At 46.9% G+C, this 26,348-nt stretch overlaps 2 protein-coding genes and 1 non-coding gene across 8 annotated transcripts in view; 2 read left to right on the top strand and 1 right to left on the bottom strand.

The window, feature by feature from the left end:
• The window catches only part of Nup62 (nucleoporin 62), a 21,551-nt gene extending 8,320 nt beyond the window's left edge, over nucleotides 1–13,231 (top strand). Inside the window, exons 2-3 of one of the 3 annotated variants that reach the window (XM_015496491.2) lie at nucleotides 7,214–7,310; nucleotides 11,543–13,231. In XM_015496491.2, coding sequence (XP_015351977.1) covers nucleotides 11,606–13,168 — 1,563 coding nt within the window. In that variant the 5' untranslated portion in view covers nucleotides 7,214–7,310; nucleotides 11,543–11,605 and the 3' untranslated portion in view covers nucleotides 13,169–13,231. The remainder of the gene's footprint in view (nucleotides 1–7,213; nucleotides 7,311–11,542) is intronic. The other 2 variants (XM_048790502.1, XM_048790503.1) reach the window with 2 other exon arrangements.
• Nucleotides 1–26,348, top strand: part of Il4i1 (interleukin 4 induced 1) — a 37,501-nt gene that overhangs the window by 8,285 nt on the left and 2,868 nt on the right. For 2 of the 4 annotated variants that reach the window (XM_048790498.1, XM_048790499.1), the window contains 5 exons: nucleotides 15,801–15,929; nucleotides 18,350–18,495; nucleotides 22,929–23,167; nucleotides 24,499–24,611; nucleotides 25,307–25,508. In XM_048790498.1, coding sequence (XP_048646455.1) covers nucleotides 18,417–18,495; nucleotides 22,929–23,167; nucleotides 24,499–24,611; nucleotides 25,307–25,508 — 633 coding nt within the window. In that variant the 5' untranslated portion in view covers nucleotides 15,801–15,929; nucleotides 18,350–18,416. Of the gene's footprint in view, nucleotides 1–15,800; nucleotides 15,930–18,349; nucleotides 18,496–22,385; nucleotides 22,844–22,928; nucleotides 23,168–24,498; nucleotides 24,612–25,306; nucleotides 25,509–26,348 lie in introns of those variants that run through there. The other 2 variants (XM_048790500.1, XM_015496494.2) reach the window with 2 other exon arrangements.
• Nucleotides 3,863–3,963, bottom strand: LOC125612691. The gene has a single exon (XR_007343170.1). It is a non-coding gene; the product is annotated as a small nucleolar RNA U13 (small nucleolar RNA).

Consider the following 26,348-nt stretch of genomic DNA (forward strand, 5'->3'; position numbering starts at 1 on the left):
CCCCCCCCCCCCTGGGGGGGAGGGCTACTGGGGATTGAGCTTGGGAATCAACCACTGAGCCACATCCCCAGCCCTAATTTGTATTTTATTTAGAGACAAGGCTTTACTGAGTTGCTTAGTGCCTCACTTTTGCTGAAGCTGTCTCAGCCTCCCAAGCCTCTGGGATTACAGGTGTGTGCCACCGTGTCTGACTGGACATGTGTTTTTATTTCTCTTAAATGGTACCTATAGGGTAACTGTTTGACCTCTTGAGAAACTGCCAGACTTTTCCAAAGTGGCTGCATCATTTAACATATTTAATATATCCACCAACGAGGAATGCTGATTACAAGTTTCTCTATATTATTAACAATACTTGTTGCCATCTTTTTTTAATAGAATCACCTTTGTGGATGTGAAGTGGTATCCCATTGTTTTTCTTTGGGGGGGGGTGTACTGGGAATTGAACTAACTCAGGGGTACTCAACCACTGAGCCACTTACCCAGCCCCCCCCCTTTTATTTTATTTATTTAGAGACAGGATCTCACAGAGTTGCTTAGGGCTGCCTCCTGTCTCAGCCTCCCTAGCTGCGTTACATGCATTACAGGCGTGCACCACCACACCTGGCTGTACATTGTGGTTTTGATTTGTGTTTTCCTGGTAGCTAATAATGTCAAGCATCTTATCACATGCTCATCAGCCATTTGTATATTTTCTTTGGCATTCTTTGTTTTCCTGTCCCCAAGGCAATAGGCCTTTGCCCATCTGAGCTTTTGCTTAGAATGACATAGTTGACCTAACTTAGACTTGGATTGCCTTTCCTCCACTTTCTACGATCCCTCCCTTCACCCATCCCCCAGGGAAAGTTAATCTCCACTGCTCCCAGAGTTTCCAGTAGTTTTTAACAAAACTCTTATAGTATCCAACATATTGTCCTATAGTTTACCTTTCTGTCTTTTATCTCCAGTAACTTTGAATTATTTGAGGACCAGGACCTTGTATCCTGCCTTTGACACTTATGTTGATATTGAGGAAGCCACTTAATTCTAAAAAGAACATGCTAATGGTGCTTAACCTCTGGGGGAAGGGTTGAGAAATAAATGAGCTAGTCACTAAAGTTTTTAGCAGTATGCTTGGCACAAAGCAATCTCTGGAGCTGGTGTGTTTTACTGAGCATTTACTGAGTGCCCACAGTGGGAACATCAGACAAAAAAATAAACAAGATCCAAAAAGTAAGGATGTGTTTCATGTGACCCCTGAGTCCTAAGGATAAACAAGGATAGGTATTCAGGAGTGTTGGGGGATGAGGGGATTTTAGTTTTGCATAGGTTTAAAGTGAGTCAGGGAAAGACCTCACAGTAAGTGACATCTTAGCCATGGCCTAAGGAAGTAAGGGAGGTCCTCTTCAGGGAAAGCAGCATTCCAGGGATAAGGAACCACAGATGCAAACCTTCTGGGGCAGGAGTGGTTTGAGCAAGTCCAAAGTATAAGCAGGAAACCTCAAGCTAAACTAGAATGAAGGAGGTAAAGGCAGCATAGTGGACGAAGGCACCTTACATTTATGTGCAAGTTCTTGTTTGAAGACCTGTTTTCAGTCCTGATATGTTTTTCTTTAATCACATTTGAATAACACTGTTTCTTGAGGGCAGTAGCCATGCCATATTAGTTTTGGTACAGGGGGATTAAACCCAGGGGTATTTAACCACTGAGCCACACCCCAGCCCTTTTTGTATTTTAGAGACAGGGCCTCACTGAGTTGCTTAGTACCTTGGTGACTCTCCTATCTCAGCCTCCCAAGCCGCTGAGGTTACAGGTGTGCACCATCACGCCCAGCTGACATATTGTTTTTATTTGACTCAGCACAGAGCTGAACCTGTCCTAAGTTTCAGTGGATGTTTGTTGAATGAATGAGGTATATTTGTGAATTATTCAACATATGCCAGCACATGGTGGGTGCCGAGTGGCTAATGCCTTTTATCATTTTTAGTAAATACAACTGATACTTTAGATTGGAAATTTTGTAATTTCAGGTGCTTAACTGGTTGGAAGGAAGTGTATCTCTCCGGTACTGCTCATTATTAGGATGAACAGGTACAGGAAGGGTGGAGGGCAGTTTGATAGTCTCTGGGAAACTCAGAATGTAGGTAGCATGCTAGCAGTTCTGCTTCTCAGGATCTGTCCTGGGAAAACATCTATAGCCTGTGTCAAAGATGTGAACAGGATACTTACTGCAGCATTGTTTGTAATGAAGAACAATTAGAAGTTCTAAGTTTCCATCGTAAAAGAATAGATAAAATGTGATGTGTCTCTACAGTGGTCTGATTGACAGCATTAGAAGGAATTAAAATCAAACTGTAGAATGATGCTTTACAGTATGATGACCTATGTATTAGCAAAGACACATAAAAACATTCTGGCTATGACTGCACACAGATAAACAGAGGAAAGATACACAGCAGGTCTTTGTTACCAGAGATTGAACCCAGCAGTGCTTAACCACTGAGCCACATCCCCAGCCTGTTTTTATTTTTAAAGAGGGTCTTGCTTTAAACTTGTGATTCTCCTGCCTCAGCCTTCCAAGCTGCTTGGATTATGTGCATGTGCCACTGTGCCCTGCTACACAGTAGCTTTTTAATAGGGGTTACCTCACAGGTGTTGTGGACCAGAGTGTAAGGTAGTGTTCAAGGGAGGATTAGTTTTATCAGTAATGGCTCTAAAAAATATGCCTAAAGAAATGACTTATTAATTATATAGTTAAAATTTAAATGTTAAAAATGTAGTTGGGTGGAATTTTTTCAGTACAATAAAGAAAACAATCTTAGCAAAGAGGTAGGGTCCCAGCACTAGAGCATTCCTCAGATATCTTCCAGTTCTATTATTTTTACATTAAGAGCGGTGGTTCTAGACTCCTTAGGAGCAAGGCACATTGGCATGGACCTGTACTTGGGAGGTTGAAATAGGAGGATCATTTGAGCCCAGAAATTCAAGACCAGCTTTTGCAACATAGTGAGACCCTCTGTTTAAAAAAACAAAAACAAAAAACAGACCAGCACAGTGGCACATGCCTATAATCCCAGCGGCTTGGGGGAGGCTAAGACAGGAAGATCCCGAGTTCAAAGCCATCAGCAAAAGTGAGGCACAAAGCAACCCAGACCCTGTCTCTAAATAAAATACAAAATAGGCTGGGGATGTGGCTCAGTGATTGAGTGACCCTGAGTCCAATCCCTGGCACCATCACCTCCCACTCCCCACCAAAAAAAAAAAAATTCTTAAGATCTACTCCTGTGGTTGTTTCCTGGCTTCTTTACCATGTATGTCTAAGCTGATTGGCGTTCCCATGGGGAAAATTGCTATTTGTCCCACCACCTGAGCTCCTTAGGTGCAGCTGGGCCTCAGGAGTAGGAAAGAAGATATAATTGCTAATTAGTTGTGACTTCTTGGGAAAGAGTATTTTTCAAGGGAAAGAGGGAAGAACAGAAGGTTGAGGACCTCGAAGAATCCAAGAGTCATTTAGGTACCACCCTATGCAGCAGGTGACAGACATAGTTTGGGAGCCTCAGACAGGTCAGTGCCTCTCTAAGAAACTCAATTTCCTTTTCTACCCAATGGGGAGAACAGGCCTGCTAAGATAAATTAAATGAAAAAATAACAGTGCATCTAGGATGCTGTTTCTTAGATACAAACAGACTACAAATTTCGAATTTGCTTGAGTGTACAGAAAACCTCTAGAAAGAAGCACAGATAACAACTTGTCTCCAGGAGTGAGAGCTAAGTGGCTTGGGACAGAGGACCAGAGTATTCCTTTTTGTACCTTTTCTTCATAGAATTATGAGGACCTGCTCATAGAATTAAGAGAGTAGTTTTTTGTTTGTTTGTTTTAATTTTATGTTAGGTAATGTGTGCATGTTATGCAAGGTTTAGTGGAAGATACATCTCACAGAACGTGTGAACACTCAATCATCATACTTAGGAACAGAAAAGATCAAGTTTGTCATTTTTAAAGCCCATCAGTGTGTCATTGAGGTGGTTGAGAAATGGGGCAGGTATGGTAAGGCCTCTATGGCAGGTAGCATGCAGGAACACATGAACGTTTCAATGTTAAGTGTCTGAACGTGCTCTAAAGATTCCTGTGATTCATTTTGGAGAAAAAAGATGAAACACAGCCTAAGCCACTAGGATCTCCTGTCAGCAACCAGGATGAGTCTGCCTGGTGGAACCCTCTTATGGCCTACTACCACCCACACTCATGCTCTGGTCTGGCCGCACAGGCCTTTCTACTGCAGAACCTGCCCGGCAATACCTGCCTTTCCTATGCATTGCTTTCTCTTCCAAGAGCATTGGCACCTCTGCCTTGGCTGAGGTCTTAATAAGGTGCTTCTTGTTCATCAGTTGGTTTCCATTCTTGAAATCAGGCTCTGAGCTGATCTGTCCCTTGAGGCTTCTAGGGTTTTCTTTGACAGGAGGGAGAGGGAGAAGCTGATTCAAAGGATATTTATGATAAATGGATAGCAAGTCCTATTTGACATGCTGGGTTTGCTGGCTGGTGATATGCTGCCCAGTGAATATGCTCAAATGGACAAAAGGTGGGATTTTGGACAGGTAATCCCTCCAGAAACACAGGTAGCAAAGGTGCAGGCCCATCACCAATGTGGTAGGGCAAGTGAGGGAAGGTGGTGCCCAAGAGTGAGTGAGTGTTTATTTTTCATTTTGAGACAGGGTCTCACTAAGTTGTCCAGGCTGGCCTCAAACTTGTGATCCTTCTGTCTCAGCCTTCTCAGTAGTTAGGATTACTCTTCCACAATTTTTATTTTATTATTTTTTTGGTAGTGGGGATTGAACCCAGCAGCTGGGCTTAACCACTGAGCAACATACTCAGCCCTTTTTAGAGATAAGGCCTTGCTAAGTTGCTGAGGCTTGGCCTTGAACTTGGGCACCTCCTGCTTCAGCCTACCAAGTTGCTGGAATTATGGTTGTGCGCCACTGCGCCTTGCAGGAACAAGCCTTTATTCCCCTCTGTGTTGTCATCACCTTACTCAGGGTAGTACTGAGTGAATTATTAAAGTAAACAATTCAGGTAAAGTTAAGTTGGAGTGGCAAAACAACTTAAGATGGAGGTGAGTTAGTAGAACTGAGTGATGGTTGGCAATGACAGAAGAGAACCATGGTTCCCAAGCTGGGGGGTGGGATGAATCTGTAGGTCACAATCCCAGGTGGGTCTTTCCTCAGCTCCCAGATGGTAGGGATGCTCTGAAACACAAGAACAGATATATGAGGAGTGGCAAGAGGACCAGTAATCCAGGTGAGCCACAGGTTGCTTCAGCTATGCCATCCAGCCCTGAGCACCTGGTGCAAGCATTCCCTTCCGCTTTACCAGGAGATGCACCACTTCTTAGTTTGGGTTCCTCTTTGCTTCCTCTGGCACCCTTGGCTTCTCTTAGGAAAATTCTCCCTGATGGTAAAAATGGAAATGCCCGTGTCAGAGTTCAAGCTAGCTTGCATTTGTGAGAAACTCTCCAAGTCTTGGCTGTCAGTGACTTTGTTTATCAAAGTCACATTGTGCACATTTTTCAAATTGTGATTCTCTCACCTCTATTCTTAAAGAGTCCCAGGTCAGACTTTGAATTCTCAGCCAGACCATTGCCCTTGCCTTAATCTAGTGCTCCCTAATTTCTGGCCATAATAACTCCTACCCCTTACAGTCCCTGTGGCTCCCTCAACAAAAAGTTTTAAGTTACCAGACTAATATTTGTGACTCTGCTGATTTCTCCTACCACATCTTGTGTAACTGTATGTCCTCAAGACCACCCTCAGGCTCAGTGATTCACTACAATTCACCAAGCTCAGCAAAGCTGTTATACTTGTGGCCAGTTTTTTACAGCAAGAGGCCACAAACTAAAATCAGCCAAGGGGAGAGGTGCATAGGTGTGAAGCACAAGCTTCCAGGTGTTGCTCCTTTTGGAGTTCATGGACAGCATTTAGTGCTCCCGGCAACAACATGTGGCAGCACATGTGGAGTACAGGTGCTGTTTGACTTAACATGATGCTGTGTCCTGAGAAAATCCATCATAAGTTGAAAATGGATGAAGTATGCCTAACCTGAACAAGCTGGTTTAGCTGCACTGCACACTTCAGATTACTGTCATGACTGAAGGGTTGACTGCAAGCAACCCCTGGTTAGCTGCTGCCCAGCCTCTCAAGAGAGGATCATTCCACGTGTCACCAGCCTGGGAAAAGAGTAAAAGTTTAAGTACAGTTTATGTTGAATTCATATCACTTTTACACCATTGCAAAGTCAAAAGAAGTTGTAAGTTGAACCAGGCATGGTGGTGTAGGCCTGTAATCCTAGCAACTGAGGAGGTTGAGGCCAGAGGATCATAAGTTCAAGGCCATGCTCAGCAACTCAGCTAAGCCCTCAATAACTTAGTGAGACCCTGTCTCAAAATAAAAAATAAAAAGGGCAAGTTTTAAGTAGAACCATTGTAAATAAGGGACTGTTTGTAGTGTTAACCAGGGAAGCTCACCTGAACCTTGGTATCTAAAGTTCTGTGGGGGATCAGTTCCACTGGCAAGGAATATCTTGCATGGGTGCTCTCTCATCCAGTGAGGAGGCCCACAGAACAGGGTAGATGAGAGTGTGGCTGTGGAGTCAATATTCGAGACCTTCGGAGACCAAGCAGGAAGCAGGTCTGATTTTATTGCACAGTTTCCATATATACTCAGGCAGTAGCTAAGCAGATTACAGGCAGCCACCAATACAATTTCTGCTAACTGTCCTTGCAGCGACCAATCAAGGAGTGGGCCATGGAGCAAGCACAGGGATTACAACACATGGCCTCACACCCAGGGCTGTGCCTGCCGCTCACACGCCTAGCACAAGGGGAATGGCCTGCCACTCAGACGCCCTTAACATATGCCATGTATGCAGTACTCCATGCATTTGTCCCTACAATATCTTTATGGATAAATTTAGATATTCAGTCCTCAATGTCCACTATAAATCATTGTTGGTGTGGACTACCTGGAATGGCCTAAGGCCACAGGGGAATCATGACACAGTTTCTATTTTCCAGGGTCTTAGAGGTTCTCTCCTAGGAGCTGGGCAAGAGCAAGTCTTCATAGAATGTTTACGGTCTGCACAGCTCACACCTGCCAAGTCAACCCTTCACTGCACATCCACTGCCCCTCTTGACACCCCAAACACCTGCTGTTTCAGGCTCTGTTATGTTTACACAGGATCCTCCCTGACCTGGATGACCTCCCCTCCCTACCCAGCTCCTGGCTGGCCCTGACAACCCTGATTCTTTCAACACTCCCTGGAACCCAGGCCAGGGTAAGAGCCTCTTCCTTGTTCCTGTGACATGTGCCCCAGCCCTGTCCCCACCTGGAACCTGGTCCTGAAGCTCACATTTGACATATCTCTTGACCACCTTGATGGCAGGAGCCATGGCTTAGCTCACAACTCTGGCCCTCGTAGTCCTTATTGACAAGATGGACCTACCCTGAAGAGTTTGCTTTCAGGAGTGAATAATAATCTGTCAGAAGCATGTAGAACAGGGTTGGATCAGCAAGTTTGCACCACAGGAATAGATCCTGGCTCCTATATTGTTGGAAAACTGATGGAGCACTTAATCAGTGGTGAGCCATTACACCAGTCAAGCCCACAAGTTTTTTTCTCTTGTAGTCTACTAAGATTGTTTTTTGTTGTTTTCCTCTTCATAGTACTGGGTGTTTTAACCCTGAACTACATCCTAGCAGCCTTTTTTTGTTTTGTTCGAGACGGTTGAATTAAGTTGCCCAGGCTGCCTCAAACTCTTATGATCCTTCTGCCTCAGTCTCCTGCTTCATTGGGATTATAGGCATGTGCTATTATGTCTAGCTCTTGTAGTTTTGTTTTGTTTTGTTGGTACCAGGCATTGAACCCAGGGGCACTCAACCACTGAGCCACATCCCCAGTCCTTTTTTATATTTTATTTAGAGACGGGGTCTCACTAAGTTGCTGAGACTGGCCTTGAACTCATGATCCTTCTGCCTCAGCCTCCCCAGCTGCTGGGATTACAGACGTGCACTACCGCACCTGGCTCTTGCAGTAGTTAAGAACTTTTTATAAATGTTCTTGTGAAAAATTTAGCTTCAACTTATTAATAGCAAAAGCTCTCTCAAACTGAGTTCTTGAGAACTGAGACATAAGTTAGCCAGTCAGCTATTTTTGGCTTCTAATAACAAACCCAACTCAAGGTGGCTCAGTGTGGTCTTACACAAGAAGGTCTGGGAGCTGAGACATCTGCCATGGCCTCTGGAGAATAAAGGGACTTTTTATGGGGAGGGCGGGGGAATACCAGATAAAGAACCCAGGGGCACTTAACCATGGAGCCACATCCCAGCCTTTTTTTTTTTTTTTCTTTTTTCCCCATTTTTATTTAATTTAATTAAACTTATTTATTTTGTGGTGCTGGAGATTGAACCCATGGCCTGCCTTGTGCATGCAAGGCAAGCACTCTGTCACCTGAGCTATATCTCCAGCCCCGCCTTTTTTTATTTTTTGAGATGGTCTTGCTAAGTTGCTGAGGCTGGCCTTGAACTTGGTATCCTTCTGCCTCCTCTTGAGTCGCTAGGATTACAGGCATGCATCATCATGCCCAGCATGAAGGAATCTTTTACAGAATTTCCTAGGATAGCTTTGTAAAAATGACAAGGCCAGCATTCCACCTCCAGAGAGTTGACCTTTGACCTGGCAGTTTTGCATGTTTTGAGTGCTCCCAGGTAGTGCCACTGGGCAGCCAGTTGAGATCTACTGGCTTAGACCAGGCCAATCCAGCATGGTGACCGTGGGGACATCTCCCGCATGGCTGTATGGAAAAAATAGGGGATTATGAGGAAAGCAAAGGATACAGTAAAAGGGATGAGGACAGCTGTAGGAGGTTTCTTGTGACTGAGGATGTAGCTCAGCTCAAGTGCTTGCCTTGCATGTGTGAGGCACTGGGTTCCCCAGCACCACATAAAAATAAAGAGGTACTTTGTGTTTATCTACAACTAAATAAATATTTTTAAAAAAGAAAAGGAAAAAAAAAAAGAATTGACAACCCATTTCCACCTCAGCCTTTTCCCCTAACTGTGCACAAGGGCCAAAATCCTGACCTCCCTCCCATGACACTTATAAAGTTAGCTGAGGGTCTTGGTGAGGAAAGCATAGCATAGTGCTAACTACACAAAGTTGTTAGAGTTGGAGTCAGCTGCCCCAGAAAGCTCTAAGAATTGACATTTGTTGCCCAAGGATGCACTGAACGGTGTTAACAAACTGTGAATTCATACTAAACTTGAGGTCAGCCACACCCAGGGTCTTTTACGAAAGAACTTCACAGCTGGTGTTTACGGTACCTCCCAGTCCCTTTTCTCACCATCTTCCAGAGGCATCCACAGTGTGAAAATGCAGTTTTGTTTTTGCCCTGTGGCCACAGTGATAGTGAGCACCCAGGCTTGTACCCTTCCTATGTTGGCTGTACCCCAGATGGTACCCCACCTTTCCTGAGGAGAGAACTGAGCATCTTCTACTTCAGAACCATATTCGTTTCCTTTGACTGCTCTCACAAATTACCATAAACTTAGTGGCTTGGACACACATTGGTTCTTGTACAGTTCTGCAGGTTAGAAGTCCGAAGTTAAGTTTATAGGGCCAAATCAAGGTATGGGCAGGCCTGGTTCTTCTAGAGGCTGCAGAGGAGAAACTGTTTCCCTGCTTTTCCTTTGGTCAGGGACCCCTTTCTCCATTTTTGATTTAAAGCACATCAGTTCCATCTCTGCTTCCATCATCACATGGCCTTCTCTTTTCCCATCAAATTTCCCTCTGCATCCATCTTATAGTATCACATGTGGTTATGTTTAGGGCCGTCTGGATATCCAGGATAATTTCCCCATTACAAGATTTATTTGTTTTTTTGTGTGGTTTTTGTTTTTGTCTTCTTTGTTGTTGTACTGGGGATTGATTGAAACCAATTTTGAGATAAGATCTCACTAAGTTGCTTAAGGTCTTGCTAAGTTGGAGGCTAGCCTCAAACTTGTGATCCTTCTGCATCATGTATTGCCATGCCAGGCCCCATTACAAGATTCTAAATCATATCTACGTAGTCCCTTCTACTGTGTATGGTGATGTACTCCCAGTGGACACATTGGAGGGTCATTATACTGTCTGCCACACCAAACTCTATTGGAAACCAATTAGGGGTCCTTACTTACTGCCCACCTGGAAAGATTATACTCTTATGCCTTGACCAGGCCTGTGTAGTTTACACATGCCGCCTTTAACTAGGCTGTGGTCCCCTCCTACCTGGTCTAGGGTCCCCTTCCCCATCATCTTTGAGACACAATATGACAGAAAGCCAGCCTAGGATGGCTTGTTTAATTCATTAACTCAGTGTATCCCATTCAGATTGTGATTATAAAAATTGGCTGTGTGAGTCCACTAGTTCCTTATAATGAATTCATACTCTGTAATTTGGTTCTTTCAAAAACCAAGGCCTGAAGGGCTTGTGGCACATATCTGTGATCCCAGCTACTTAGGAGGTTGAGGCAGAAGGATCACAAGTTGGAGGCCATTAATATCTTAGTGAGATCCTCAGTAACTTATCAAGATTCTGTCTCAAAATAAAAAGGGCTGGGTGTGTAGTTCAGTGGTAAACAATCCTGGGTTCAATCCCCAGTACCAAAATAAAGTGAATGGAGATGTTCTGGCCCTGGGAGCTTCTGGGTTGTTCTTTATCCCTCTCCCTTCTCTCTCCCCAAACCCATCACTCTCTGTTGGCAACTCATTGTTTCCCACTGCAGATGGCTAAGAAGATGCCCAGGGGAAAGCCTGGATACATACCCACTGTGGCTACATCTGCAAATAAAAGAAGTTATTGCCTTTTAGCCTGGTGGAAAACCCTAGATTGGCTGACCACATTTCACTTTATTCCTGAGCCAGTCACCACATCCAGAGGCATTTAGTGCCCTGATTAAGCATTCAGGTCTCACACCCATCCAAGAATGACATAGGCTCCAGCCTGCCCTATGCCCCCTGAAGTTGTGAGGGATGTGCCAGAGCCAACCTCTCAGCAGCATGAGCCAGATCAGTTCCCAAATGCTCTGTTTATAGCCAGCAGGAGAACCTCACTGGGTCCCACCCTGGGAACAGGTCCCAAAGGTGTTATTTTGTATCCTTCTAGTTTCGTTCACTGGAAGTGCCTCCATTTGGACCTCCTCATGGGGGCTGAGTTCACTTCAGGGTCGGTCTCCCACTTTCTCCCTACAGTGGAAGGCTCCCACTGTCCTGAACATGTTCGCACACTACCCAGACACACATAGCTTGTAGCACCTGACTCTTGGAGCATGGATTAGTGCTTCCTTTGCTAGTTTAGCAGAGTCTAGTTAGGGTTATACAGAAGGAAGAGGAAAGGTTGCTGCCTGTTTTGTAATTGTCTAGCCCTACCACCCTCCAAACCAAGCATGCTCCATCATGCCATTGAGGTTGCCTTTTCATAACTGCCATCTGATCATGTTGCTTCCTCTGCTTTAAAAATCTTCCCCAAGGTTGCAGACGCTGTTGGATTTGCTTGGAAGCTGGAGTAGCTGCTGCCACCAGAGTCTGGAGTCATGAGCGGGTTTAATTTTGGAGGCACTGGGGCTCCTACAGGCGGGTTCACATTTGGCACTACAAAGACAGTAACCACCACCCCTGCAACGGGGTTTTCTTTCTCTGCTTCGGGCACTGGAGGGTTTAACTTTGGGACTTCCTCACAGCCAACTACAACCACCCCTTCAACTGGTCTGTTCTCACTCACTACCCAAGCTCCAGCAACACAGTCCTCAGGGTTCACATTTGGAACAACTCCTGCCTCTGGAGGAACTGGCTTTTCCTTAGGAATCAATGCTCCAAAGCTAAATTTGAGCAATACAACTACCAGCCCAGCCACAGGGAACCCCAGTGGCTTTTGGCTTGGCAGCAGCACCCTTACCAATGCCATTTCAAGCACTGTTACCTCCAGCCAAGGGGCAGCACCCACTGGTTTTGTGTTTGGCTCCTCTACCACCTCTGCAGCCCCATCCACCACATCTGGAGGGTTCTCCTTCACTGGTGGAAGCACGTCCCAGACTGGAACCTCTGGTTTCAACATTGGCTCCGTTGGCAGTTCTGCCCAGCCCACCGCACTGTCTGGATTACCCTTCACTCCAGCAGCACCAGCAACCACTGGAGCAGGGACCACACAGCCAGCCGCTCCCACACCCACTGCTGCCACCACCAGTGCAGGGCCTACTCTCTTTGCCTCAATAGCAACTGTTCCCACTTCATCCAGCACCACAGGGCTCTCCCTCTGTGCCCCAGCAACCACTGCCGGAGCTCCTGGAGCTAGTACACTGGGGTTTAGCTTAAAGGCTCCTGGAGCAGCTTCTGGTGCCTCCACAGCAACATCCTCTTCCAGTACCACCACCACCACCACCACCACTTCTACTGGCTTTGCCTTGAGTTTAAAACCACTGGTGCCAAGTGGGATCCCCAGCAATGTACCAGCTGCTGTGACAGCTCCACCTGGCACCAGTACAGCTGCTGGAGCAGCCACTTGTCCTGTGATGACCTATGCGCAGCTGGAGAGCTTGATCAACAAGTGGAGCCTGGAACTGGAGGATCAGGAACGGCACTTCCTTCAGCAGGCCACCCAGGTCAATGCCTGGGACCGCACCCTGATTGAAAATGGGGAGAAGATCACCAGCCTGCACCGGGAAGTAGAGAAGGTGAAGCTGGATCAGAAGCGGCTGGACCAAGAGCTTGACTTCATCCTATCGCAACAGAAAGAGCTGGAAGACCTGCTGAGCCCACTGGAGGAGTCAGTCAAGGAACAGAGCGGGACCATCTACCTGCAGCATGCTGACGAGGAGCGTGAGAAGACCTACAAGTTGGCTGAGAACATTGATGCACAGCTGAAACGTATGGCCCAGGACCTCAAGGATATCATCGAGCACCTGAACACATCTGGAGGCCCTGCCGACACCAGTGACCCTCTACAGCAGATCTGCAAGATCCTCAATGCACACATGGACTCTCTGCAGTGGATTGACCAGAATTCAGCCCTGCTGCAGAGAAAGGTGGAAGAAGTGACCAAAGTGTGCGAAGGGCGTCGCAAGGAGCAGGAGCGCAGCTTCCGAATCACCTTTGACTGAATGCAGGTCTCTTCAGGGCCATGGATTTGGGGCAGCGGGGTGGGGGTCATGTCATGTTGGGTTTCAGTGAAATAATCTATTCCCTATCCAGGGTTTGTGTTTGGCAGCCACTCTGTCCAACTCAGTCTTGGGTATGCTGAAAAAAGACTAAGGTTACTCCCTGTCATTTGAGGAGATGGCAGCCTGGTCTTGGAGTGCAAGACGTATGCTCATGAAAATTAACCACCAAGACAAAAAAATGGAACTGACAATGGGATAGAGAGTTTCAGAGGAGGAGATGGTCCCTCAGGGTCCACAAGGGATGACAAAAGGTCAGAATTCACACCCAGAGGCCTCCCTTTGCCTGGTTAATATACATGTTCATCCTCCAGGACTTGCCTTAGGCTTGCTACCTCCTGGAAACCTCTTGATTGTGCAAAGCTGGGTTAGGTAACCATCCTGGGGTCCCCTTAGGACACTGGAGCTAGCACTTCACACTGTATTGTGTTGACTGTGTGCTTCTCTATCTCACCATTAGATTGTGAGCTCCTGTGGGCAGAGACTGTCATTCCCCTTTGTGTCCCCATCACAGTCCTGTCACATGTTCAATAAACAATGAAGATAAAACTCAGCATGTTACTCTACAAAAGTACCTGTTAAAGTGTAATATGGCCTGAGTTGCCAGAGGCAGCCACAGACTTGGTTCTGCTCTCTTCCCATTGCCAAAGTTAACTTAGTCATGGTAAGATCCAGTGTCTTGAAGGCCAAAGCCAGTTAGTTGGTTGTATTCCAGTTGTCTTTCATATCTTGTCTTTGTACTTTGCTGCATTCTTTGAAATACCTGTGATGGTGTGTTGCTTTCCTAAATAAAGTGTATTGTGAAATAAAACCTGCTGTTTGGGTAAATATTAGAAGGAGAGAGTTGCTTTTCAGTTTGAAAAGCAGAAACAAGCAAAACTACACTGTTCATAGACACCAATCAATATGTGATTGGACCTATGGTGAGGAAGCAACACAAGTTCAAGACAGGCATTCTTCTGGTGGGACAGTTTAACTAGAGGTGGAAGAGCAGCACCAAGGCAGGGTCCATATTTTCTATAGAATCCTGTCTTGAAATAATGTGTGAATGCTGTCATCCGCCACCATATGTAAGACACCACCCCAGCGGGTGTAAATGTCATAGTGACATCATAGACTGCATTCCTCTCTGTCACAGGGCCAGCTGTGGGATTAAGGTTATGCTTCAGTGGTGAAGAGGTGAAGCTCTAGAGTGTGGGTTTGTATGGGAGGGCACTTTGCAGGTAAAGCCCCATTGCCTCAGCCCTCCAGACCCCCATGGGCTCAAGTGATCTCAAGTACTTGAGTCTCATTCTTCTGGGGAATGGAGAATCTGGCCCTTTGGCTTTCCTTAGTCTGTTCAACACTAAGCTGGGCCACGTATTTTGGAGATTTATGGCCCAGTTTCCAGAAGTTTTCCAAAGTTGAGGTCATGAGTGATTATTTCCTTGGACTATCTTTTCCACTAAAGAACAAGAGTTTAGGGGTGGAGTTGTGGCTCAGTGGTAGAGTGCTTGTCTCACATAAGTGAGGCACTGGGTTCAATTCTCAGCACTGCATATAAATAAATAAATGAAGTCCATCAACAACTTAAAAAAAATTAAATACCAAGAGTTTAGTTCCAGCAGAAGCCATAGGAGAGGAAGCAGAATGAACTAGAGGAGAGGAGCCCTGAGTGCCCTAGTGGCTTTTCCCTAAAAGCTCTGCCAGCTAACTGTCCTTTTTCTGCTGTGGACCTTCTTGCCTGTCTGATCCCTTTGCCCAAAGGAAGGCCTCAATTTCCCCTAGAAAACAAAACAAAAAAAAAAACTGCTTGTTTCACTGTGTTTATTCCTTCATTATCCATTTTTGGTGCATGCACTTTACACCAGTTCTGATCTAGCAATGTAGTTAGAAAATGGAGCAATGTTTCTCTGCCCATCACTGGCAAGAGCCATTCAGATGTGAAGAGAAAAAACTATTTTGAGCAAACGTTTCATGTGTGTGTTTAATATCCCTATCACTGCCAGGCCAGTAACGCACACCTGTAATCCCAGCAACTCTGGAGGCTGAGGCAGGAGAATCACAAGCTCATGGCCAGCCTCAGAAGTTTAGAAAGACGCTAAGCAACTGAGGAGACCCTATCTCAAAATGAATTTTTGCTAAGGCTGAGTGAAGTAGTAAAGGGCCACTGGGTTTAACCCCCAGTACAAAAAAAATATATAACATTCTTATTTCCTTGCATATTAAACAAGGGTAAGGCTTAATTACTTTTATAGTTGGTTTTTTGTGTGTGTGCAGGTGGGGGTGCGGGCAGGAGGGATTTTTTGCCTCATGGAGCTATACTCTCAGCTTTCTTGTATTTAAAAAATAAAAAACAAATTGGAGTTCTAATATTTTCTTCTCACACCCTGGAGGACCTTGGGCACCCCACTTTGAAGAACACAAGCAAGATAAATATGGATCACTGTGCATAGTTCTCTGGATCCATAGGGAAATGGCCCCAGCAGGCCTGGGGGAGTCAGGGAGGGTCCCCAAGAACAAACAGGATTAGCACTCTGCTGGAGCCTCCCTTAGCATGATGGCTTCATTATAACTGCAGTTTGTCCCTTTTCAGGAAGAAAACAGGCAGATGTGCTTCCTTGCCAGTCCAGCATTTGGCCCCTCCTCTTAAGTTCCTCTTCATTAACTATTATGAAGACAACAAACAGGTGGTGACTAGATTTGGAATTCAAGGCTTTTAAAGGTGATTCTCAAAAGCTCTCCCTGCATTCCTTTACCCTGTTTAGGGATGACCCTCACCTTACAGCCCAGACCCTTCCCCTAGATGACGTCCTTAAACCATCAGGCTCAGCTTGCATGGGAAAGGTCAGATTTCTAAAACGGGTATGTTTCCAGAAGAAGAGTAGCCTTGGACCCCTGTGGAAGGTTGGGAATAGATGGTTCCCTGGCAGTGGCAAGCTGATAGTGTCTTAACAGTAAGTCTTGGGAGTGGGGAAGCCTAAAGGCAGTAGATGCCAGTTTGCATGGTGTGTTTCCTCACACCACAGCTGACTTCTAGCTGTCCACGTGAGGTTGGTGAACACAGATTTGAGAGCGGACACACACCAATTCAGAAAATACATTCACTTCATGAGCATGTGTAATAGGGTAAAACATACTCAAATATGAAGAGGTGGTGCATGCCTGTAATCCCAGCAACTCTGGAGGAAGTTGGGTTTCCTGGAATGGAGCTCAGTGGTAGATTGCCCCTGGGTTTAATCCCTAGGTACTGCAAAAAATAATAATAATAATATTTATTAAATTGTAGGTATCTTTTTAAGACTGAGTTACTTACAAAACAACACCCTGAAAATTTAAATCAGCTCTTGTGAATCTGATGGAGCTAGCTCCAGTGTGCCACTGCTTCTAAATTTTAGGGAACCCAAAAATTAAGAGCTTTAAAAAAAATAAAATAATCTGGGGCTGGGGTTGTGGCTCAGCAGTAGAGTGCTCGCCCAGCACATGCGAGGCCCTGGGTTCGATCCTCAGCAACACATAGAAATAAATGAATAAAGATATTGTGTCCAACTTAAAAAAAAAAAAAAAAATCTGCCCTTGCCAGTCATGGTAGTGCATGCTGCCTATAAATCCAGCAGCTCATGAGGCTGAGGCAGGAGAATTTTGAGTTCAAACCCAGCCCCAGCAAGTTAGGGAGGCCCTAAGCAACTCAGCAAGACCCTGCCTCTAAATATAAAAAAGGACTGGGATGTATCTTAGTGGTTAAGTGCCCCGGGGTTCAATCCCAGGTACCAAAAAAAAAGTCCAGCAGTTTGGGAAGCTGAGGCAAAAGGATTGCAAGTTCAAAGCCAGCAAGTTCATCAACTTAGTAAGACCCTGTCTCCAATTTAAGAAAGAGGTGGGGGTGGGGGTGGCTGGAGATGTAGATTGTTGGTTCAAACCCTAGTACCCAAAAATTTTTTTAAAAATTAAGTCTGCCCTCATAACCTCAGGGGCAGTGGCTCTCTATGCAATTTCTCCAAGAGTGAAATCCCTCACCCTGGGAGCCAGGTCTGCTGGGATACCAGCCGCCCCCGCAAACCCCCCTACTCCCCATAGGCCAAAATAACTCCAGCTTCCCCAGACTTGTCCCACAGCACTACACACCTGGTCTCTTCAGTGACTTATCTGGGTACCCCTAATTCCATTTCACCTCAAGACACCATCTGCCTCAACCTCCATGAATACCAAAAGGTTTTTCTGTGGTAGGAACCAGACCTGCACAGCCTTGCTAGCACTTCACCTGGTCCCCAAGGACCCCATCACAATCCCTGGTTCTAAAAAAAACCCAAATCCACAAAACCAAAAGTGACAGACACTCATCACTCAAATGTACTTGTGAACTCCAATTTGATCTTGATTCAAACAAAAATTGTGAGACAATTGGGAAAATATGAATATTGGTTTAGTGATACTAAAGAATTATTGCCATTTTAAAATGTGATAGTGGTATTATAGTTTAAAAAAAAAGTAAGTTCTTGTTGGGTTGTGCACACCTGAAATTCCCATGGCTCAGGAAGCTGAGGCAGGAGGATTGCTAGTTCAAAGGCATCCTCAGCAAATTAGTGAGGCCCTAAGCAACTCAGTGAGACCCTGGATCTAAATAAAATATTTTTAAAGGGCTGGGATGTGGTTCAGTGGTTAAGTGCCCTTGGATTCAATCTCAAGTAATTTCCTATCTTTTAGATGAGAGAATGGCAAACTATGGCCCTGTTACTGTGAATAAAGCTTTATTGGAACATAGCCACACCCTCACTTATATATTGGTTTGAATATGGGTACATTGAAACAGAGACATGTGAATTAGAATAAATAAATAAAAGTAAAAAAAAAAATGTGGCCTGTAAAACCTAAAATATTTACTGGAAAAGTTTGCCTTTCCCTGTTTTAGACAAATATCCTGAAGTGTTTATTTATAAAACAACATTTGGGATTTGCTTCAAAATAATCCAGTTTGGGAAGGAATAAAATGTAATTAGAAACCAGGGCTATGAGATGGTAGAAGCACTTGGCTTCATCATCCTAGTGTCTGTTTTTATATATGTTGAAAAGTTTCCATGATAACACACTTTTAGGAAAGGAAAGTCTGCCCTCCCACAGCCTCCCAACTACTCTAACCCACACCAGGACCTGGCATCTCTGACCCAACAAGGGCAGCACGACAAAGCCACTGCCATTCGTTCCAGTTCTGCATATGTCTGATGATGACTTCTGTCCCAGGCTAACCAGAAAGGCCATGGGCACTGAGAAAGCCCCTCACAGCCGGCCATGCAGTGAGTGCCCCCTCCCCCTGCATCTGGGGTCCAGGGGTGTTCTGGAAACTGGGGAGGGAGGGACAGGAGGGCTCTGTGGGAAGAGAACCCCTTTCTGAGGGTCAGGCAAAATATCAGGGGCCTTTGGTAAGTTTGTCCTTTGCTCCCTGTGCCCCCTGCATCCAGGGCTTGGACCCATGACTTTTCCCTGGGTAATCCCTGTTCCTCTGTGACTTTGGAGTGCTTTGTTGCTTTTTCAATGCTGGAAAGGAATCCAGGATTTCATGCATGCTAAACAAGCTCTCTGAGCTACACCCATCCCTTTGTTTGTTGGTTTGTTTTTGAGACACAACCTCACTAAGCTACCTAGGCTGCCCCCAAACTTGGATCCTCATGTCTTATCCACCTGAGTAGCTGGGATTACAAGCATGGGCCACCTTGCCTGGCTTGGGGAAAATTTGAATGTTGACCACTCAGGGTCTTCAGATAGACTCAGAGAAAAGCTTACAAAATGTCAGGCAGTAGCCCTGTCCCTGGGATGTCTGCATGGTCACTATCAGCATTTCCTGTCCTGTTGGGCCACAGAGACCTCCAGTGGGGCCAGGGCCAGGTCTTTGGCTGCTGTGGATATGACCTAAATCCCATTAGAACTATCATTATGATTCTGGAAGTAAACCTAAACCACCTGATACGCTTTTTCCCCCTAAAGACCGTTTCTACCTAGAAGGATTAAAGTTGTTTTCTTGAAATTCCATCTTAAATTCCAGGATTTCCCAAAACTAAGGAAGCAAACAGATAATTAGTGTGGCCCTCTCTCAGTACCACCCCACCTCTCACCCTGTTGTCTGACCTTGGCCATCTGTCTGGGCATCCTGTCCTGTCTCTTGCCCACACCTAGGACACCAAGCCTAACCTCTGCTACTCTTCTTTGTGGCCCATACCTCCCTGATCCCACCCTCACTTTACCCATTTCCCTTGGGAACACTTGGTGGTGTCCAGAGACATTTTTGGTTGTTGCACTTTAGTGGAGGATAGGGTGCTATAGCATCTAGTGGGTAGAGGAACCAATCAGCATCCTGCAGTGCACAAAGCAGCTCCACCCAAGATTATCTGGCCCCTAATGTCAATAGTGCCAAACTAAAGAGACCCTACCCTGACGCATAAATCTGAGCCAGGTGTGGTGGCATATGCCTGTAATCCCAGCAGCTTTGGAGGCTGAGGCAGGTGGATTGCAAGTTTGAGACCAGCCTCAGCAACTTAGCGAGGCCTTGTCTCAAAATAAAATAAATAAATAAATAGGACAGGAGAATATAGTTCAGTGGTAGAGTGCCCCTGGATTCAATTGTCAGTACCAATGAGGCTAGGGAAAAAAAAGATACAAAAAATAAAAAGTGCTGTGGATGTGGCTAGGTGTTAAAGTGCCCCTGGGTTCAATCCCCAGAACCAAAAAACAAAACAAAACAAAAAAATAATCTGAGCTTGTTATAGCAGAAGCAGTTGAGAACACAAGCCTGCAGCCAGGCTGCACACACATCAAATGCAGGCTCATCACTCTAGCTAGTGACTTAGCTGGGCCTCAGTTTTCTTCACTGTAAAATGTATTTAGCCTACAGTTAAATACTACTGAACAGTAGCTGCTATCAGTAGCTCAGGATTTACAATGCTTTATGCGGTAGGACCCTACTCTCCATTTATGCCCCCCTCCTGCTCCCTAGATTCTGCCAGGTAAGGGGGAGCAATGAACAGAGTAGCCCATTGCCAGAAGGACAAGGGGGGTTCACTCACCCACCCTGGGGACCCAAACACCTGCCCCGATGTGTGTTAGTAACCCTTGGCTCTGCCACCTCCACCCTTTCATGGTGGTTCCTAGTTCCTTTAACTGGTGTAGGATGTGATGAGGATATGGAGGCCCAGGGTCTTCAGGTCAGGAGCCAGGCTAGCAAGGATTGAGGAATCCCCAGTGCAACTGCTCCTACTGTTGAACCTTGGGCAAGTCTTTCCCCTTTGAGCCTTGTGGTCCTCCTTGCCGTGTTTGAGCCTCAATTTCCTCATCTGTCAAATGCAGGCCTTGTAAGGATCACAGTGCATGTAAAGTCCTGAGCATAGGGTAACCCAAGTGGAGACTGCAGTGGGACAGGTCCCTTAGTCTCTTGTTGCTGTTCATGCTGACTTGAGCTTTTTTTTCTTTCTTTCTTTTTTTTTTAATATTTTCTTAGTTGTAGATGGACACAATACCTTTATTTTATTTATTTTTATGTGGTGCCAGAGATCAAACCCAGTGCCTCACACAGGCTAGGCAAGCACTCTACCAGTGAGCCACAACCCTGGCCCCTGACTTGAGCTTTTTCTGTCAGCATTCAGGATCTGTCCAGCTCACCGATTTTGCCCCTTGGTCACTCCTCCCCAACCCCTTCATCGATTTCTCTGACTCACTCCTATGCACCCAGTCCTCCTGTGTACCCAGTCTTCTGCACCAAACCACATCCTCCTTTGATTTACTGCAGAATTTCCCAGCCTACTCTTTCTTGGTAATGCCCCCACCCTAGCTAGAGAACCAGCTGCCTCTGACTTTTCTCCTCAGCCACTCCTCCCTCTCTCTAATCCCTGATTGCTTCTTCACCATTGGTTTAGGGACTTAAGTGTAGAGACTCAAGAGATAAACCAGGCTCGGTTGCACACACCTGTAATCCCAACAGCTCAGGAGGCTGAGGCAGGAGGATTGGGAATTCAAAGCCAGCCTCAGCAAAAAAAAATGAGGGGCCAAGCAAGTCAGTGAGACCCTGTCTCTAAATAAAATACAAAATAGGGCTGGGGATGTGACTCAGTGGTCGAGTACCCCTGAGTTCAATCCCCGGTACCAAAAAAAGAAAAAAAGAGAGAGGCTCAGAGATGACTCCAAGTCACCTGGTCTCACTGCTGCCTGACATGAAGACCTTGTGGCAAAGAACAAAGGTAGAGGCTCCTGGAAGCCATTTCTTCAAGGTGCCACCCCACACTGTGGCCTGCACGGAGTACATGGTAATTCTCAAGGCAGGAATGGAAAGGAGGGTCAAGCATTCACCTGCTAGGTGGCCACTTAGGAAGCCCCAATGTCCCTGCTGCCACAGTAGCTGACCAGAGGGGCAGGTTCTAGTCTAATCAAGATGCTGTCTATAGGATCTTACCAGGATGCACCCCATCCCATTACACTGTAACAGCCCCCACTTGACAGCAGCACATAGGGACCATAGAGAGGGCAAGACCCTGGGCTGGGGATGTGGCTCAAGCAGTAGCGCGCTCGCCTGGCATGCGTGCAGCCCGGGTTCGATCCTCAGCACCACATACAAAACAAAGATGTTGTGTCTGCCGAAAAACTAAAAAATAAATATTAAAAAAAAATAGTTAAAAAAAAAAAGAGGGCAAGACCCTGCTCAAAGGGTGGCAAGCACTGGATCCAGGACCAAGGCAGGCTGACCTAGAGCCCACAGCCTGCCCACTGCACTGCTGCCTGAGAGAACATTGCTGTCCTCATTCCATAGAGGGGAAATTAAGGCTCGAATGGTATATGGGAAGGGAAATGGAGCCAGCAGGGGCCCTGCAGGCACAGCCATGCTAACAGAGGGAAGGACTCAGGAGAAAGGAGGTCTGGCCCAGGCACATGAAGCCCCAAGACAAGAAACCCTTGGTCCCCCTGCCCCAAGAGTCCAGGAGCAGAGAGCACAGGAAAAGTAGAAACAGGGACCTGGTAACCAGGATGGGGCAGGCTCAGGGGGCAGTCCCCACCCTCAGCATGGTTACCTGAATACCAATTTATCAGAAAATAGAGTGAGTTACTTCCTTCCAACCCCTTTCCCCCTTGGCTGCCCCTGCAGCCTCTGTTAGCCTCTGACATCTGAGATTCCAAACAAGCAGTTTCATTTCCCCAGCCCGACTTCCCAAAGAAAGGGAGGGTGGGGCCAGCTAGTTTAAGAAGAGAGAGGGGCAGCAGAGCCAGCTAGTCCTCAGAGAACTGAAGGTAGAGCTACAGAGGCTGGTGTCAGGGTATGGAGAGAGGAGCCTGCAGAGACCTGGACTGAGAGGGAGAGAGGGGAGGACAAAGAGAAACAAGAGACTGTCAGATGAGAAGACAGAGAAGGAGGGCAGAGAGAAGAAACACCTGGGAAAGAGGGGCAGAAACCGGGAGATAAGAGCAGAGGCAGGCAGGCAGGAGAAGGAGGGCCAAGTCAGGGGACACACAAGCCCAGAGAGAAAGACGGCTGCAGGGCAAGGGCTTAGCCAGGCACTCCACAGGGAGACAGTCAGGCTTGGGAGTCAGGCTCTGGTCACAGTGGCCCCTGCTTTTCCTCCACCCCAGACAGCATCTCCCACCTGAGAGTCATGGCCCAGTTGGGTAAGTAAGCAGGGGAGGGGCCATGGGACAAGCAGGGCAGAATCCTGCCCCCATATGTGCACTGACCCTTTCCTCCTGTTCTCAGCCCTGCGCCTCCTCACCCTTGTGCCAATCCTCCTCAGTCTGGCAGCCTCCCTGGACTGGAAGGTGGCCTTCAGCCAGGACCCCTTTGAGAAATGCATGCATGATCCTGACTACGAGCAGCTGCTCAAGGTGGTGACCTTGGGCCTCAATCGGACCTTGAAGCCCCAGAAAGTGATTGTAGTTGGTGCTGGCGTGGCTGGGCTGGTGGCTGCCAAGGTGCTCAGCAATGCTGGACACAAGGTGAGAAGTGCTTTTTACAGTCTCCCTGGGAGTCCTGGGTGGAGGACACCATATCCTACCTGTGTAGGCAGAGTGGTGGGGGTAGAAAGAGACCTATCCTTTCTCCTGAAACCCCCGCTCTAACATGTTTGCCCTGAGAGATCTTTGATGTGCCCAGTCCCATTCCTCAGTCTTTTTTTTTTTTTTTCTTCTTCTTCTTTTTTTTTTCGTACTGGTACTTTCCAGTCCAGGGAGGCTGCCAGACTGAACTCAGGGGTACCCAACCACTAAGCCACATTCCCAGCCCTTTTTTGTATATTTTTTAGAGACAGAGTCTCACTGAGTTGCTTAGTGCCTCACCATTGCAGAGGCTGGCTTTGAACTTGCAATTCTATCTCAGCCTCCCGAGCCAGTGGGATTACACGCATGAGCCACTGTACCTTGCTTAAATCACTCTTTTGGTTGTTGGTTTTTTTGTTTTTTGGTACTAGGGATTGAACCCAGGGGCACTTAACCACTAAGCCACATCCCCAGCCCTTTTTAATATTTTATTTAGAGATAGAGTCTCACTGAGTTGCTTAGGGCCTCACTAAATTGCTGAGCCTGGCTTTGAACTTGTGATCCTCTTGCCTCAGCCTCCCAAACCAAAGAGTGCCACCACTCCCAGCTACTTATCTTTTATTTTGAGATAGGGTCTTGCTAAGTTTCTTAGGGCCTTGCTAAATTGCTGAGGCTGGCCTCAAACTTGCAATCTTCCTGCCTCAGCCTCCTGAGTCACTGGGATTACAGGTGTGTACCACTGCACCCAGCTCTAAATCACTCTAAATATCAGGTGGGAGCCAGGATGGGGATTTGTGTTTGATAGAGGTAGAAACTCCAAGTGGAAGTGACACCTGAGGTCTAACCACAGTGTTCCCTATTGAAATCCAAGAATGACAATGGGCCAGCCCAGGGACTTCTATGCATATGGGAAATCACCCTATTCCTTTCCTAAGCTGGGAAGTCCCTCTGCAATCCAGCCAGTGGCCTTCCTGCTGGAAATGCCCATTTTCTGTTCTTCCCAGCTCCTCTCATCACCCATAAAGAAAGGAATCTTTCAACCAGGAGGATTGCAAGTCCGAGAACCTTGTCTCAAAATAGAAAGGGCTGGGGATGTAGCTCAGTAGTAGAGCACTTCTGGGTTCAGTACCCTGTACTGGGGGGTGGGGAAAGAAGAGGGGGAGAGGAAGGAGGAAGAAAGCAATCTTCTGATCTAGATCACACCACTGTAGGATGGAGGAAGGGAGGGTCTGGCAGAGGTGGGAAGCTCTGTAGAAGGAACTGAAGGTCCCCACCTTCCCCTCATCTCTCAGGTCACCATCCTGGAGGCAGATAATAGAATTGGGGGCCGCATCCTTACCTTCCGGGACCGGAAGACAGGCTGGATTGGGGAGCTGGGAGCTATGCGCATGCCCAACTCCCACAGGTGAGGCCTGATCTGGCTGCCCCCAGCCCCACCTCTGTACCCAGACACAACCAGAACCCCAATTTTATCCCAGTTCTAGGCTCCAGTGTCTTCATTTGTTTTCATGGAACCCAGAGCCTCATGCATGCTAGGCAAGTGCTCTAGCAATGAGCACAGCACTCCAGTGTCTCACCCTCAAACCTAGATGTCCCACACAAATTGGATCTAAATCTAATCTGCAACTTGATCTTTCTCCTAACTTCATGGTTCCCTGGCACCAGTCCTGCTGTGGTACCTGCTGCAGGACTTAGGTCATCTTATACAGCCAGAGCCCCTAGCCCAAGCCAGTACCATCCCATCCCCTTCAAGCCTCCCCAGTTCTCCCTCTCCCAACACCCTCAGGACCCCAGGCACAAGCGTGGCCACTGCCTCTGGCCCTTTCCCCATCCCTAACCTCTATCCATCCTGAACTCTGTTCCTGTTCTCAAATCAAATCTGAGCTCCAACTTCATCCCCAGTGAAAACAATCCCTGCTCCTGACCCAGTCCTCATCCTCGTTCCACCCTCAGCCTTCAACATTGTCCACATTTAATTCCCATCCCCAGCACTGATGATCCGAAGTCTACCCCAGCCTCACATCCATACACACTTCCCTCCTCCAAACCCCACTAGGACTGCCAACTCTGGCCCTCACCCAACCTCTCCCACACCCTCAGGATCCTTCAGGAGCTTTGCAAGAGCCTGGGCCTCAATCTGACAAAATTTACCCAATATGATGAGAACACATGGACAGAAGTGAATGACATGAAGCTGCGGAACTACGTGGTAGAGAAGATGCCCGAGAAGCTGGGTTACAACCTGCGCCCCAAGGAGAAGGGTCATTCACCTGAAGAAATCTACCAAATGGCTCTCCACAAAGTAGGTGGCCCCATGTCCTCCTCCACCCTGACCTTCTGTGCCCCACCTTCCCAGTGGTCCCTAATCATCTCCTGCCTCTGGCTCTTGCCTTTAGCTCCCCTGCCACAAGCTTTCCCTTCCCACTGCACTCTGAACTGGACCACCTCACCTTTCTATACCTTTAACTAAAACTGATCACCCAGGTGATGTTTCCTAAATCTATTTCCTGCAACCCAGACCTGTGCCATGTCCCCTGGCCACCCCTCAGCTGTATTGAGCTTAGTATCTTTCCCTAAACCCATTCGTACTCCCAGGTTCCTTCTTACAATGATTCCACCAGCCCCAAGTCATGGGACAGACCCACAGGTGTCATCATCATCCACACTCCCTTCTTTCCTACCCCCACTGCATGTTCCCACCTCTGTGTCCAGCCCAAGCCCAAGCCCACACGCATCCTCTCCTTGAACCCTCACCCCAGTCTCTTCCATGGCTGCCCAGCCTCCTGCACCAGAAGAGTCTTCCCACTCAGAGCTAACCCTGCTCACAGCCCTCTTTGACTCCTCAGACCTTCCAGGACAAAGTCACAGTCCTTAGACTCAGGTGTCAGCTCTGAATGGCCTTACTTCCCCCAGCTCTCCAGCCTCTGCTTCTTTTCTTTTCTAAGAAATTTATGTTACCCCCAAAGTCCTCCTAGTGGTCCAGATGCACCTGCTCTTTGCTCTTCGAAGTCTTCTATGCTCATCTGTCATCCCATACCTGCACCCCCACCACACCTCCTGCTTGCTCTGCTTTCCTTCCCCACCAAGGAACTCCTGTCTATCCCTTGAGAGCCAGCTCCCCTTCAGGAGGCCTTCCAGATGC

Source organism: Marmota marmota, unplaced genomic scaffold (assembly GCF_001458135.2).
Source record: "Marmota marmota marmota unplaced genomic scaffold, marMar, whole genome shotgun sequence".
NCBI lineage: Eukaryota > Metazoa > Chordata > Mammalia > Rodentia > Sciuridae > Marmota > Marmota marmota.